Source organism: Bos grunniens, chromosome 11 (genome assembly GCF_055505025.1).
Source record: "Bos grunniens cultivar Pamir isolate PY7600 chromosome 11, Bosgru_T2T1.0, whole genome shotgun sequence".
Classification (NCBI taxonomy): Eukaryota; Metazoa; Chordata; class Mammalia; order Artiodactyla; family Bovidae; genus Bos; species Bos grunniens.
Window position 1 is genome coordinate 92,431,013 of NC_141175.1, and position 17,371 is coordinate 92,448,383.

A 17,371-nucleotide genomic window follows, 5' to 3' on the forward strand; every position below is an offset into this window, starting at 1 on the left:
TCGAATGATTTAAGTAAAAACTAATGTTCAATACAGCCTTGAAAATAAAATATACTTGATAATAAAAAATAAACTTGAAAATAATCATCTTTATTCTAAATTGTCAATATTTATGAGTTACAAATATGAAAAAAAATACAAAAAGAAACTATGTAGACTGGAAAAAGGAATAACTATATAAATTTTAAACTTCATTTAAAAAAAAAATCACTCAAAATAACAAGGAGCAAGCTTTGTAAAACAAACAGTTATACTGAAAACTGACATAAGAATCTATACTACCTAGTTTCACAAATTGTGTCTATTTAAACTCAGAAATAAAAACAAATTTTCCTACTAAAGAACAAATAAAAACTTCCTTCTAATCAGTAGACAGTTTGGAAAACTAGTGCCTTTAAAATCAATGGTTTTTTATTAAAATGGTGACATTATAACTCAATCAATTTATTTTGACAACTACTTTTGCTTCATACCAGCCAATTAACTATTATTTAAATTCACACCCATAAGATGAAATAACTGTTTTCTTACCCAGGGGTGCAAAGTTATGGATTCCTTCTGCATTGTCAGGCTCAGAAGCTAGGATCCTTGTTTTCAAAGTGCTGTCAACAGCTTTATTTGGACCAGAGTCAAGAAATTTCATAATAGTTGATACCATACTTCTTGCAGTGTTTACAATAGCCCTTGTACTAGTAACCATATTGTTGCAAATGAGCTGAACACCACCTAAATTTATAAAGAACACTAAATTAAAATTATCTTAACACAGATGATTTGATACCAAGTCAACTCTCACAGAAGACTACCAAAATAAGAACATACTGTACTACTTAACATTACACTTAAAAGGCAGTTTTGGAAATTTTCCCTTACCCATATCATGGAACGCTTTCAAGGCATCACTAGTATCCAGTACTCTCAGAATGAACCACAGTAATGGTTCAGATAACTGGCAAGTAGCAAGAGAGCCCTAAAAAAATAAACCATACATGTATGCTGTGATTTTTAAAAGGTCATTATTAATTTACTATGAATTAGGACAATTAAGTTTCACTGAATATACCATTCTTTTATATTTAATTATTATAAAATGGTAACCTTAACCTAAATCACTTAATATAAAATGTCTGCCAAAATATTTAAGAAATCTTGCCTGTGTCAGAAGGTAAGTGAACAGTCTCCTCTCTGAACTCAGCACTTTTTGTGTCTGTCTTTACCTAGTATTATCATTTTCTACCTTAATGTGCACTGATTTCCTTTTCCACTAGACAGTACTTTCCTTTAAAAATGCAGCCTTCTCAAATACTTATCCCTGTATCTTCCAATGGGGAAATATATATACAGATTCAATACATATTTATGAAAATGATAATTATACAATGACATATAAAAGATTCCTTAAGAAATTATATTTTAAAATCTGCTTTTCAAAAAAAAAAATAGTAAATAGACTAGAAGGTAAAATAATCACACTGGCTCCTAAAATCTCATTTTGAAAAAGGAAATTTTAAAAGTAATAACATTCTAACCTACTTCTCTTTTAAAATTACTCTAACCTCTTTTAACTGAAAGGAAACTAAATATGCAACTTAAGCTTGAAAAAAAATACTCATATTAAATTTTCATACATACTTCTATGTAGAACATGTTGGTATTCAACTATGCTATTTCTAGGGAAAAGGAAAGAACTACTTCCTAAGACAATGGAAGGAAAATCTTAAAATTTAAAAACATTTTACTCTTACATCACTATAGTTTACTTTGACTTCTCTTCAACTTGTATTATTAATCTACAGTTCTCATCTGCTGATTCTGTTCATTTTCCAATATATAACTAGAATACTCTATTTGTCTCTGTCTTACAGATAATTCTCTGCTCCCATTGCTATTTACTACTTAAATCACTGCAATTGTTGCTGGATTGAACTTACCTGTCTGCCCATATATCCACAGGCCATGTAGGTTAAAATTGGCTGCAGCATCATATGAACTGTAGATGCTTTTTTACTAAGAGTTGTCAGTATGGTAAACAGTCCATCCCCAACTGATATGGCATCTAACCCACCATGAAAGTTTTCATGTTTAGTGAGATGCAATCCACTTGCTCCTAGTTTAAATAAAAAGTTTACACATTTTTTACAAAGCAAATCCTTAAAAACCAGTAATAATTTAAATAGAGAGTCTTACAAGCCATTTTTCCCCCAAACCACTGAAGAATGCATACAAAACAGCTGTGTGTGGGTCCGTGTGTTGTGTGTGGGTCCGTGTGTTGTGTGGGTCCGTGTGTTGTGTGTCTATATACATATATGCATGTCTAGAAATTAAAATACCTAACATAACATTCACTAGAGAATAATTTTTGGTTATCTTTTTATAGAAGATACGTCTGTTGTTGGTAACAATATAAAAAAGTCGTTCTATCACACAACTGAGGAACACATTATACATATCAAGAAGAAAAGCAGAGAAAAATAACTGATACTATTATGCAACTATACTTTAAAACTTTTAATCAAAAAGACAATAGTTTTTTTTCCCTTACATGAAGGAAGAAATACTAATAAGCAAAATTACATCAGGAATGGATTTTGATACAATTTACTGAAACTTAATTAGTGTAAAATAATTAACATATTAGCTTTCAAAGAAGTAGAAAAGAAACAATATATATATTTTACATCGATGTGTCATTGAAACTGTTACAACTTGAACAAAAATTTATACTTCACGTTATAAGAAACTGTAAGTAAATAAAATCTACTCATTCCCTAATACAAAATCTGATGTCTAATTCTTCACCTTTAAAACGTTAGAGATATATGACTATAAATTATGGTGCCTAGCTTACAAAACTGCTTCCTTTTCTTAATTTAATTCCATACAGGTTATTTTCTTAGTATTTTCAAATTTAAAGAAATTTCACACTTAAAAATTTTCAACTGATGTATGCCACTCTAAGTTTTAACTAATAACAATCAGTCAGGCTAAGATGTTTACAATAAAGTAACACTGTATTGTACAGTAAAAAGAAAATGAATTCATACATTGCTAAAGGAAAGAGATACAGTACTAGAAACAGGTTTAAGATTAATGTTCTCAATACGTACCAATTATCATCGCCATGGCACTGCTATTACACAGGCCCAGAGCAGACAAAATCTGGCTCATAATCTGCTGGTTGGCTAACACTAAGTCAGCGACATATGCAGGCGGTCCTTGAATACTACTAGTGCTTCCATTACCATCTTTGCCTCCTGAAACTTTTTCTTCATCTGAAACACTGTCTGTCGTATTGGTGGTCACAGGCACTCTTGCACTGTATTCCCTATTGCCCGAAAGAGGCAGCTGAACTAAAATGTTAACCAGTTTTAGCAAATCAAACATGAGTTGATCTCTTGTCATTTCACCACAAACTGCTTTTGCATCACCTGGACGAATGAGGTTGGCAAAGAGTCCCCCAAAGCATGCTCGAGCACCCACTGAGCTATCTGATCCACTTCGAGACATGACTTTGTCTGAGCAAGTGATATAGTGGTGCACTAAAAAAGTGACAGACTCTATCACAGCAGAAATAGTACTAACGGAAACAACTTCAAAATTCTGCTCCAAAGTGAATTCTAACAGCTTTACTTGGGCATCAAGAGGTCCTTGGCCTGTCTGGAAGGCACCCCTGCAGAAAAAGGGAGAGGATTAAAAATTAACCCATTTTAAATTGTTTGAAAGAGGTAACCACCAGAAAACAAGAAAGCTAGACAATAACTAAACTCCTGGTATTCACTATTTCACTTTGCAGCAGAGTTTCCCACTCTTCCTGCGTCCTTCTTGTTCTTACCTCCATTTTATCATATAAAATAAAAAATAAATTTCCTTCCAAATAGAAAACTGAAGAACAAGTAAATCAAAGAGGTGATTTTTAAGCCACAGACTAAAATAATTATATATCACAAGGCACTCCTCATAATGAATGAGCTCTGTATTATTAGAACCTCAAATGTTGTTAAACATTTCTTACTAATCTTGATTTTCATAAATTAGGATTCAACCAATTCACTCTTAACACATCAAACTGAATGCTCTCAAGTTCTGCTTATGCTTAAGATATAGAAAGCTGGAAAGATCATTGTCCCCCCAACTTAACAATTTAAAAAAAAAGCCAAATTAACTCTAAAGTCATAACTTTTCTTGAACCCATCAGAGAGCTGAGGTCAAAGCTTTTCTTGAACCCATCAGAGAGCTGAGGGTACCAAAAAGACTTAAATCTATGAAAAGATAGGCATCTCCAGGAGGTGGAATATGAGCATTGGGTTTCCTGTGGCAGAACTTGGGAAGTCAAGATGCTGGCAACATACATAAGTGTAAGAAGAATTCAGCTAAAATATTTAACAAACTGTTACTCCAGGTATGTAAGGGTGGCAACACTAAGCCCTGAGAATTCACATTCATTCATAGGCACCCTCCCTTCAACATCCCCCACACATACGCTGCCCTGGGCATCCATTCTATCTGGCTGTTCCTGAGTTTTATACTTTATATAAACTGAAAAATGTAAGTAAAATGTTTTTCCTGAATTCTACGAGTCTTTATAGCAAATTACTGAACCAGAAGAGGGATTGTGAGAACTCTTGAAGTTGTAATGAAATCATACAACAAAATTTCAGTTTCATGTTTTCCAATTACATGTATGCATATCATAATATCACATTTTTGGGTTTTGTGAATCTACTCCTTCCCACGCTTATGCTTCATCATTGCACAAACACTATGAACAAGTTGAACTACAACCACATTAGTATTTTTAAAAAGCTATACAGAAGGAAGAAAACACAAATGAGGATAGTACTCTGAGATAAAATTTTCTGCCACTATGAAAACGTATCTCCATATAAATTTTTTGCATTAATTTTTATATTAGGTTTAAGGCATTCTGCTATGGATCTATTTAAAATAACTATTATTATGAATAAATTATTAATGTATACTATTTAAATCAACTATTAATTTTAATATTTTACTTTATTAATTATTTTATCATATTATAAACCATACCTTTTTCTGACTTCCAATTTTGAAACTAACTGTGAAAGTGTGATGTACTCTCCACGTTATTTTAATCATTTTCAAATATACCTTAAAATATTTTAAAACTTCACTGGCACTTCCACAATGAAATTAAATAATAAAGATAGCCAACAGCATTTTTAACTTCTTCCTGATATTAATGGGAACTTTTAAAATAAACATAATAGAGTCTGGTTTGTTCATGTTTTTTTTGTAATTTTAAATAAGATGATACAATAATATTTCATTAAAAGTTTTTCTCAGAAAGCAACATTGGCTTTTATGAAGTATCTCATAGTATGCTGAAACGATTCATAAATATGATATATAGTATATGATATTGAAGTATTCATGGATTTTAAGAATCAACCCATTATGGTCACAGTTTATTCTTTTTAATCTATTGCTTGACTTCGGTAATAAATTTTATTTAGGATTTTGATACGAGATTAATATTTTTCTTTTTTAAGATATCTTTATCAAGTAGGTTTCAAATAAAATTACTAGTAGCTTTAATTCCTTACCTTTATTCTAGAATAATTTAAAGAGCTTCAGGTAAATTTCAGGTAGAAGGTTTATAACTACTAATCTATGAACCCATTAGTCCATTAACAATAGAAGAAGCTTAGGATCTGGGAGAGCCATAATGAAAAGAAAACAATCAGGAAACATATCAATAAATCTTTCCCTCTTAATTCTTGATATCATCCTGCTTGTCTATCCCCAGATAAACTCCCAACAAATGATAAGAGAAACTTTATTTGGAGGATTACCTATTGCTTCTATTAATACATCAGGAATATATGTTAATGACATTGAAGTTTACCTTTCTGTTGAAAGTATATGAATTAGCTTGAGCAAAAATTCACTGAATATCTGAGGACATGTTGAAGAAAGATGCACTTGCAATCGGGTAAGAAATTCTTGCATAGCTTGCGTAGCTGTTGGACCAACCTGAAGAAAAATGTAATTCTACTGAAAACTGCTTAGTGATTCCATTTACTGAATTATTCATTTAAAAGTATCAAGTGTTAAGAGCCATATGGTTGAAACTTCTCATTTGAAAAACAAGATAATATGAAACCAACTAAGCTTTTAGGTCCTGATATGTTTCAAATTGAAAATTACAGATTCTATGGTCAATATTTTTCCATTACGTCAGACTTATTTAGTTCAATATAGAAAAAGACTCACCTAAATTACACAAAAAATATCTCTACAATGCTTTCAAAAGCACAAAAACTGTGATTTTTCACAATCTTAATTATCCCATTTCAACAGACAGGCTAAGTGATCCACAAAAGGTCATGCTTCTGATGACTACAAGAGCAAATACTAAAATGAATGGAGGGAAAAAACTCTCCAAACAAGAACCATAGAGCTAAAAATAAACCTGTAGCAATCTGCAAAAGAAAAATAAAAAGCTTTTCAAACTTCTATCTCTTCAATGAAAAAAAAACTATAGTGAGAGCTACACCAAGTACCCTGAACTATGTGTTAGAATGTTATAATCATAAACCCTACAGGAGTTTTGGAAAAACAAAATGCAATGTAGTTCTCAAAACCCTTTTAGACAAACTTCATTTCTAATTCTGAGATTAAAAATTTTTAACATTCATAACGAAACTACCTATTATAAACCAAAATATCTGTGGAAAGCATGATCTTGAATAACTTTTATTCTGCCTTTAAAGAAAAAAGTGGGGGGAGAGGAAACACACTATTTTATACAGTGGTATGTTCCCTGACACGTAGGCTCTACCATGAACCAGCTGCATAATTGTTGGCAATGCAGATAGTGCATGTTTTCTCATATGTAAAATAAAGAAGCTGGAATCAGTGATTTCAGGAATTCTCACATTCCATTCATGCAATCTTTATGTATAATAATCACTTGATAACATGCCTCTGTCCCCCCCATCAAAACTCTGAGCCAATCAAATTACAAATAGTCTTTTCTTTTTTTATCTTTTTCTTTCACTTATTTTATGACGATCTACAAAATTAAGGTCTATTCTGTAGTATGACAGTACTGACTAAATGCACCCAACAGAATTTAAGCTCCAAGAATGGCAGAGTCTCGTTTACTACATAAATCTCTAGCACCCGGAACAGTACAGATCTTACACATAGGTAAGCACAGAGCTAAGAAATAAAAGATAACCTTGCAAAACATTTATGAATAATCCATAGAAAGATACTATGAACAGTGAATACATTTTATTTGAAAAGAAATTTATAATGAAGGAAAAATAATTTTTAAAGCAGTACAACAAAAGCTTGAAAGTGAAAGTGAAGTCGCTCAGTTGTCTGACTCTCTGTGACCCCATGGACTGTAGCCTCCCAGGATCCTCCGTCCATGGGATTTTCCAGGCAAGAGTACTGGAGTGGGTTCCCATTTCCTTCTCCAGGAGATCTTCCCAACCCAGGGATTAAACCCAGGTCTCCAGTATTGTAGGCAGACGCTTTACCGTCTGAGCCAATTGATATAAAAGAAATATCTGTGGTTAGACTAAAAAAGCTTGTAAGTTCTGATATATCTTTTTTTTCTGAATTAACAAAAGCAGTATTTATCTTTTTCCTTTCGGGTTTGAGATGTAATTGACATCTTACACAGGACTGTGTAAGTTTGAAATGTACAGAATAATGATTTGACTTACAGACACAATGAAATGATTACCACAGTAAGTTTAGAGAACATCCATCTCATATAGATACAAAATAAAAGAAAAACATATTTTCTATATAAATCTCAAGATTTACTCTCTCAACCAACTTTCATATATAATATACAGAAATGTAAATTACATTTATCTTACTGTACATTACATCCCTAGTACTTCCCTGTTTTATAACTGGAAGATTTTGCCTTCTGGTTACCTTCATCCAATTCCCCCAACCCCTACCTCTGATCTCTTCTTCTATGAGTCTGTTTTTGAAGTGAAATTCACCTACAACACTATTTAGATCCTGCTGTACAACAGTGATTTGATATTTCTATACATTTCAAAACCATCACCACAGTAAATCTAGTTACCACCTGTCATCATAAAGATATTGCCTTGTTATTGACAATATGCCCCATGCAGTACATTTTATCCTGGTGATTCTTTTGTTTTGTACCTGGAAATTTGTACCTCTCAATTCCTCTCACCCATTTCTCTCATCTTTCCCACTCCCCAACCCCAATCTCCCATTCAGGCAACCACCTGTTTGTTCCCTATATCTATGACTCTATTCACTTTTATTACCTTTGTTCATTTGTTATGCTTTTTGAGGTTCCACATATAAATAAACTCAAAGCATTTGTTTTTCTGTTTTTTGCACTTAGCATTATACTGTTTAGGTCCATCCATGTCAATTTTTTGGTTTTTTTTTTGTTGAACAAAATATTTAATATTATAAAAGAATTAAGTTAGGTGACTTCTCAAATCTTGACTGTAGAGGTCATTAAACACAATACATTATTTTAAAAATATTTTTAAACTCCCATAGTTTTGAAATGCTTTCCTAACATTTAAGTATTTGTTTAGAAAGTTTCACAAATAATACAATATAACACCAAAAATGCATCTCTGCATAAAAATCAAGTAATTCCAAGAGAAAATGTACTACCTGCTATATTGTTTCAGTACAGCTATTATTATTATAAATAATTCAAAACATTTTATTACATTTATACATAAAAAGCCATCATTTAATACCTTAGCAATAAAAATTTTACATATTTAGGTACACTTAAAATTTCTTTTACAAATAAGTTTACTATATAATCTAAGCCTATGTCTGGATTTCAAAAATCATATACCTGTGGACTGTGCTGATTTGTTCCATGTGGACTTGTGCCAGAAAGAAACTTCACTAAAACATGAATCAGGTTTGCATCTGAAACCAGCAGATGGGCAGTACTCTCCTGAGTTCCAATGGCACTACTGGAACCAGCTATAAAGCATTAAAAAAAAGTTTTCAACAAACAGTCTGAAACAATGGAACTGCAGTATTTAAAACATCTCTTGGTTTCAAAGAAAATTCATATATTCCTGGTAGTTACTAAAAACAATCTAAATCTCTACTGTACTGACTGAGCCTCACTATTTTCCTCTACCATAGATCTCTTGCCTCCTTTCTGGCAGTGAAAAACGTCTAGTTTAATGTATATCTTATTCAGTATACAGACAAGTTGAAAAGAAATAACTAAATGTTTACTGTCCTTTTGGTCAGCCTATTCTTAGTAATCACTGTCCCTTTCTAGAAATAAAGATTTATTTTTCCGATAAAGTTTAACCCAGCTTTTGAAGATAAACTGAGGCAAAATTTATTCATTTTAGCATGTCAGCTACTGTTAAGATATATACTGACAATACAACAGTTTTTTGAAGTGAACAAAATACTCGAGTCAAATCTATCGTCAGTATCATATAGAAAGTGAAAGTCTTAGTGGTTTAGTGTGCTGGAATCTTTGCGAGCCCATGGACTGTAGCCTGCCAGGCTTCTCTGTCTGTGGGATTTTCCCAGCAAGAATACTGGAGTGGGTAGCCATTCCCTTCTCCAGGGGATCTTCCTGACATAGGGATTACATTGGGTCTCCTGAATTTCAGGCAGATTTTTTTACCGTCTGACCACCAGGGAAGTTTTGTTCTTAAAAGGTTCAAAAATTAATTTTACTATCTTAACTTAAACAGGAAATAAAGAAGTGGCGTAAAGAAAGTAGGAAACTATTAGGAGTTTAGAATCTGAGAAGAAACAATTCGATTCCATGAAAACAGATTTTAGATGTGAAAAGCACAAACTGAGATATCTAGTCATATATGTTCACGAATATATTAATGAATAAACCATTTTAAGTGCTAAGTTACTCTAAAAAGAATAAATAACCAGCACAAGACACAGGCTAACATTAAATACTTGATTTTGTACTCTAAAAGTAATCGATTTTTAAAAGTAAAAGTTTTTAGGAGGTAAAAATATAACTTAAACTTGTAATTATAGATACACGGGCGTATACAATCAAAGGAAAGGAGCACAAAGGACAAGACACATTAAGAAGAAGCCTAACAAAAAAAAAAAAAGAAGAAGCCGCCTAACAGCCACAGTCAAATAAGAAGTTCAATCATTTCCACAACCATTTCATTTCTTGGAAGCATCTTTTTAAGAACCTGATAGCAAGGGGGAAAAAGTGTATGTCAGAGATATAAAGGAATGTCTGAACTTACGATTAAGCTGCATGTTTGTCATGAGAGTTAGACTATGAAGCACAAGGCACCATGTCCGGAGCAGCGTATTGGGATACCAGGCTAACACCGTGAGAAAGCTGGTTATTGAGGCTATGTGGAAAAGAGAAAGGAGAAATTTTCACTCAGACATGGCAAATGTTTACTAAGAATTGAAACAAAGAAAATTTAAAACCATGACATTATTTTCAAAATCAATTCACTAGTGTCCTCAAAACATAAATAAGAGTTTCCCATTAAATATAACTAAAGCATTAGAGTCAACAACATTTTATGTCTAAGTCTAAAGCTCATTCCATGACAAATAACATGTCATCCTTTCCAAACTACAGGCTATATATAACTTGTGTTTTACTGCTGCTGCTGCTGCTAAGTCACTTCAGTTGTGTCCGACTCTGTGCGACCCCATAGACGGCAGCCCACCAGGCTCCCCCATCCCTGGGATTCTCCAGGCAAGAACACTGGAGTGGGTTGCCATTTCCTTCTCCAATGCATGAAAGTGAAAAGTGAAAGTGAAGTCGCTCAGTCGTGTGCAAGAGTACTGGAGTGGGGTGCCATTGCCTTCTCCGTGTGTTTTACTAAATATCCTCATATTCTGCAAAATCAAAAACTGAAAATAATAGGGCATCCTAGAAAGACAGGGGTGGGGCAGACCATTCAAAATCAATGCAACTTCCCAGAAAAAGCACAAAATAAAACAATAACTAAGTCACCTACAAGGCCTACATAAGAAGCACGTGTGGCAGGTGGAGAACGAAAAAAGGTATTAAAAATAAGCAAACATAATATAGAGCACTTAATCGTGCCCTTAGAACACCGAGTAAAATGGCTGATTCCAGAACCCAGGCAGGAAACATACATAGTCTGCAACACCTATCATACTAAAACCTAAAAAAGACGCTGTGTATTTCACAAAAAACAAAACCAAAACAATCTAAAAAGAAAACATCTTACTGACTACAAACAGCATAATTTCAGCATCAACAAACAACGATTATGACAGAAACATAAATATTTTTAAATCATGAATTTATATTTACTAAAGAAACTAAGTGGTCTAGATTATAGACTACTTGTGAACCAATTAACTTTAAAATTTAATTTTAAAATACAAAAAATTTACAACACTTTTTCTGCCTCCATTATACAAACTGTACATCCAAAGGGTGACATGATAGTACATTAAAGTAAGTTTCTCTTTATGGAAGTATTGATATTTCAAGATAAATTAAAAAAGGAATAACAAAATTAGACTATTTTCATTTTGAAACTTCCTGTGAATGGCTAGTAATTCTAGGCATTAATCATCATTGCCTACCAACAACACAAAAACAAACAACCTATGAAACTGCCTTTAAATAACAAAACAAAAAATCAGATTAAGCTCCATGTCTAACTACCAAACAACCATTTTTTGACCAAAAAAACTCTGTAAAGGAATGGGAAAAAAAAAAGACATAGGAGGAATTTTAAAACATAATTAAAATGTCCAGACCCTCTACAGATTCCATCTCAAATAAACAAAAAAATTTTGTTAACAGCTTAGACAAATGGAAATTTGAATACTGACCAAATATCTGATGACAGTAAGAAATAATTAATACTTCTTACCCAGTAAGAAATAATTAATACTTCTTTCCCTTGTTTATGTTTAATGTTTTTCACAATAATAAAGTTTAAAAAAGGGATGGGAGCAAAATTAATAACAATAATCATTAATACAGTGAAACACACGGAAACCTAATAATTAAAGTAGGGCTGGCTCCTATAGAGACAATGTATATATGAGCAGGACCAAGAGACAGCACAGATGTCACTAAGGCTGAGACAGGCCAAATGAGGGCCATGTGTGATGCACATCTCCAGAGAGAAAGCACCAGGAATAAATAATTTTTACTTTTCTTTAAACAGATTCCTGTAACCAGAGCTGAAACCGAGTAGTTCTACTCCTATTAAAGGATATTATTCAAGTCCCGCAATTCCCACATTTCTGCATTTCTCAAGAAAAGAACAAAATGAATGAACACAACTTCTATAAAAAAATTGACATCCTTCTCCAATCTACTAATTCTCTAGAGCTACTGCACATTTTAAAAAACACCAGTTGCAAAAGAATAGCTTATGGGACTTCCCCATGGTTAAGAATCCTCCTTGCAATGCAGAGGACGAGAGTTGGATGCCTTGTAGGGGAACTAAGATCCCACTTGCCTCAGAGGAACTAAGCCACGTGCCTCAACTAGAGAGTCCGTGCACTGCAGCAAACGATGCACAAGACGCAACAAAGGCACACAATGAAGATGCTGTGTGCCACAACTAGGACCCAATAACTGACCTGACACAGCCAAATGAATGAAGAAAAAAAAAAGGAGAGCTTATGAACAAGACAATACTTTAAGGAAATACAATGTAAAGACTAACCAAACACTGTAGAGTTTATGTCTGTGTTACACACAGACATAATACAGATCGTACAGTTTTCTGTCCTCTTTCCTGCTAATTAATGTTAGTATATTTAAAAAGGTTTTTTTTTGTTTTACTAAAACAGTACAACCATGATAAAGATTATTAACCTAATCATTTTCTTTTTAACTTACTTTATGCTATGTTAATGACTTTTCCGCAAATAAATCTTACCTTGATTTAATGTAATGACAGGTATTCGATTAGCATTATATAAAAAAATGTCTGCTCCATTTTCTTTGTTTCCAGATGAACTAGAATTCAGACTCAATGTGAGCCACAGCTGGAGAAGTGATTCCAACTGAAAAACAATGAAAATTGACAGAAAGAAAATGTACCCATGATATTATGAAATACCATGTAAACAAAAAACTTATGTATGAATCCTTACAATTATGAGTAAATAATCTGTCAATTAAATACTATTTTTGCTTACTTCAATTCAGGTGAAGCACAAACATCTTAAAAATCTAGATCAAATGAAATTTAACTGAATTAAAATTTATAATTTACCAAATACAAATGTTTTACTAAATTAAAAGAGGTGACTCAAGTCTTTAAATACAGGTGTGTGTATAATATGCAGTTAGAACTAAAGAAGTAAAGTTTAAAATCATAAAAATAATAAATAACCTATCACTGATGAACTGTGGTTAATTAAAATACCTCTAAGCTTTTTCCATCTGAGTGTGACAAAGAAATCATCCTTATCTGATTGAGACTGATCTTTCCAGTTATTTCATCTTTTCCAGGCCAGCAATAACGTCTAAAAATACACCATTTCTCCTGAAGTCATACCTGAACATGATGGACTTGAAGCATGGAAAAAAGTTTGTTGAAACAAACATTTAACATTGGGACAGATGATAACTGTACAATAAGCTGGTTGGACTGGTTTGCTGCTTGTAAGCCCCCTAGAAGTGAATCATCCGTTCCGGTGGGAGACTGTGATACTGAAAATTAAACACAATTGTGATTTTATCACAAAGTAGCAGGAGAAATGTTAACTAGCTATTAATATGTACAGTTAAGTGAAGGTTTTTTGTTTTTTTTTTTTTAAATCGCATTTTTTTTAAATGATTCAGCATTACATTGTTTGAAAACATGGTTTTACAACATTACTTGAAAGTTCAAAAGAAAAATCACCACAAAGAGAAGCTCCCTAATTCACGGCACTTGTCCACCAAAGGGAAAGAATCTTACTCTCTAGCAATTTCTACCTGCAATTTTCTCCTAATTAATAAGAGGGAAGGAAAAAGGAAAAGAAAGAAGACCCTTGCCTATTTCTTGAGAAGATGGCTTTAGAACAATCTAGACTCTAATCCATTGATTCTCAACCTTGAATGACACATTAAAATTGTCAGGGAACTATTGAAAAGTTCTGATGAGAGGATACACACACCAAACTAACTGAGTATAGATTCATGGTGAGCAAAGAAATAAAAGGATGCTAAGAGAACTTTCTCATATATTTAGAAAGTTTTATACTAAATGAGGAACGTAAGTTTTGGGCAGAAGAATAATCAAAAGATAGACTATATTAAGAAGCAGAACATTACACCAATTCTTAGGTTTTTCTATTTTTTCTGTACTTCCTAAGACAAGAAAAAATGAAAAATGCAAACCAAAAGAATTCAACTTTACATAGGAAGATCTGAAAACCCAAATTTCTCTATTGAAATGAATTGTGAACTCTCCTTCAAAAGACATGACATGCTTCCTAGGTTCTAACTAGTATCCCTATACTTTTATTCATCACCATGTCCCACCACATTTTCATTTTTCTTGACCTAAGAAAAGTAAAAACATCACCATCTCCCTAGCACAGCTCTATCTTAAGGTAGACAGGCTGCTCTCTTAACTGTACTCACATGACATAAGGGGATCTACTGAAGTCTAGCACAACATCAACAGTCAGCAAACCTTGTCCTTTGGCCAAATATGGCAGGCCACCAGACTCTGTAACATGGCTTTCTTAATAGCCATAGCTATTCATTTAGGTATATTTTGTCTACAACTGCTTAAGTCACAGTAGAGCTGCAAAACACAATGCACAGCCCCAGAGAGCCTAAAATGTTTACTATCTGGTCATTCACTATAAAAAGTTTTTCTTCTTTTGCTATAGATAATTAGGTAGTAAGTCGTCTCAATTCTGTAGTTCAATCAGCCCCACTTGGCTGTCATCATGATATGTCTTTCATCTTCTTTCATATGTCCTCAAGGAAGATAAAGATGTTACTATCAAGAAACCCACTTTATCATAAATTTGGATATAATGCGACAAATTCCTAGGCAGCTAGCTATACAGGCTTCCCAAAAATGTCATTAACCTCACACTACCACAAATAGCAAAACATGACTCAAGTTTTTGGACTGAACTTAAGACCACTACATGGAGGTGTTCTGTTCCCCTTCCACCCTCTGAATTCATTAATCTTCTGTCTTATCTCTCAACTTGCTACTAAATTAGCAAGGGAGAATTTAAAAATCTGTCACTGGTAGTTCCCTGGTGGTGCAGTGGATAAGAATCTGCCTGGCAATGCAGGAGACACGAGTTCAATCTCTGGCCCAGGAAGAATCCACGCGCCATGGAGCAACAAAGCCCGTGTGCCACAACAACTGAGCCTGCGCTCTAGAGCCTGAGAGCCGCAACTACTGAAGCCTGCATGCCTAGAGCCTACGCTCCACAACAAGAGAAGCCAACGACAGCAAAAAAGAGTAGCCGCTGGTCACCGCAACTACAGAAAGCCCTTGTAAAGCAACAAAGACTCAGTGCAGCCAAAAATAATGTTTTAAAAAATCCACTGTTACTGAGTACATCTGACGATAATCAAGAGATAAACTGTTAAGTATAATACTCTAAGAGTGGTGACTTTTACATACATGTAGGAGATGTATTTGTTAATGCCTGTAAAATGGAATCTGCTTCCAGGGTAGACATCATTTTCAACATAAGTTCTGCTTGTTGTTCAAGTCCAACTTCTAGGCGAGCATCTAGGGCTACAAAAAACAATTAAAAAACAAAAGCTATTTAATAATTATTATTCATGTCCTACTTCCTACAACAAAATGTTGACATCTGAGCCCCAGACAGGGTGAGGAATGCATCTTCCCATCAGAGCAACCTGGCACGGGCACCAGAGGAACAGCAGCTAACAGTACCTGGGCAAAGGAGGCTAGAGACAGGACAGTGGCAATATAAAGAGAGGCAGCCCAGGTAAGGGAAGCAAGGACAGTGGAAGCAAGTATATTAAAGAGAAGGAGAATCAGGCACCTCACTATCAAGAGAAAAGAGAAATATGAACAAAGGAAAAATGAAGGCTATGGAGTTAGATTGCAGTTAGATTAACTGATGTATCAGTGTGAACTTGCGGCATGCTAGATAGACAAACAAATACAGAAATAAATATAAACACAAATGTATGTACACATTCCCTAGATCTGTCCACCAAGAGACCATGGAAACAGCCCCAAATTAGCAACAAGTATATCTAGTACTCAAACCTTGAATTCTTCCACTAAAAGGTTTTGAAATATTTTTTTTGTTCATGAAGTGGCTAACTCTCAGTCTGGAAAAGGGAAAGTAAATGATGAGCTTGGGGCATCTAACAAGATGCCAAAAAAAGGGAAATCTTCAAAGAAAGATGAGGACATGTCAAAAAAAAAAACAGAGACCAGTTTAAAGGAGATATCACTGGTCAAATCGGGGCAATTTGAATATCAAAATAAATAATGATATGTGAATTTACCTAATGCATAGAACTATACACTTAAAAATGGTTAAAATGGAAAACTTTATGTTCCCTATATTTTAAAACAAATAATGGTAATAAATTATAACACACTGAATAAAAAAAGGAAACCACTCGTCTATTCAAAAAATAACAAGTTTCCAAGTATTCTTCTGTCACTCCAATCAAAATTTTTTTTGCAAAAGGGAAAAGAATAATTTTTCACTGGAAAATTTTGATAAACATCTTTTATCAAGTATTGGACTGAAGAGCACCCGCAGTGATCCAAATTAAAATCATGAGCCACCTAATAGGATGCAGTAAGAAAAACCTGACACTACAGTTTCCTACTACTACTGCCAAAGTCACATAACCAGAATCCAATCATGAGGAAATAGCATACAAACCCCAACTGAGGGAAATTCTACCAAATAACTGGCCTATAATCTTCAAAAGCATCAAGATCATGAAAGTCACCTCTGAAAAAGTGTGGCAAACTGAATAACACTGAAGAGATATGGTAATTATAGTTCACCCATGAAAAATACACTTTGAACTGCACAAGTCAACTTACACGGATTTTTTCAATAAACATATACTACACAATCCACAGTTGGCTGAATGCATGGATGTAAAAGGCTTCCCAGGTGGCACTGGTGGTAAAGAACCTGCCTGCCAATGCAGGAGACATAAGACATGCAGGTTTGATCCCTGGATTGGGAAGATTCCCTAAAGGAGGGCATAGCAACCCACTCCAGTATTCTTGCCTGGAGAATCCCCATGGGCAAAGGAGACTGGCTGGCTACAGCCATTAAGGTCGCACAGAGTCAGACACAACTCAAATGACTTAACACACACATGCAAAACTTTGGAGAGAAAGAACCAACTGTA

General features: G+C 33.8%; 1 protein-coding gene across 16 annotated transcripts in view; it reads right to left on the reverse strand.

Annotated features, from left to right (window-relative positions):
* BIRC6 (baculoviral IAP repeat containing 6) overlaps positions 1–17,371 on the reverse strand; it is a 215,065-nt gene that overhangs the window by 91,243 nt on the left and 106,451 nt on the right. For all 16 annotated transcript variants that reach the window (XR_015137258.1, XM_086327523.1, XM_086327522.1 and 13 more), the window contains 10 exons: positions 15,633–15,749; positions 13,548–13,702; positions 12,924–13,050; positions 10,272–10,382; positions 8,867–9,000; positions 5,885–6,012; positions 3,108–3,670; positions 1,932–2,107; positions 874–970; positions 532–726 (listed from right to left, as the gene is read on the reverse strand). Coding sequence is in view for 15 of the 16 variants with exons in the window: in XM_086327523.1 (XP_086183649.1) it covers positions 532–726; positions 874–970; positions 1,932–2,107; positions 3,108–3,670; positions 5,885–6,012; positions 8,867–9,000; positions 10,272–10,382; positions 12,924–13,050; positions 13,548–13,702; positions 15,633–15,749 (1,803 nt within the window). In the remaining variant the exon portion in view is untranslated. The remainder of the gene's footprint in view (positions 1–531; positions 727–873; positions 971–1,931; positions 2,108–3,107; positions 3,671–5,884; positions 6,013–8,866; positions 9,001–10,271; positions 10,383–12,923; positions 13,051–13,547; positions 13,703–15,632; positions 15,750–17,371) is intronic.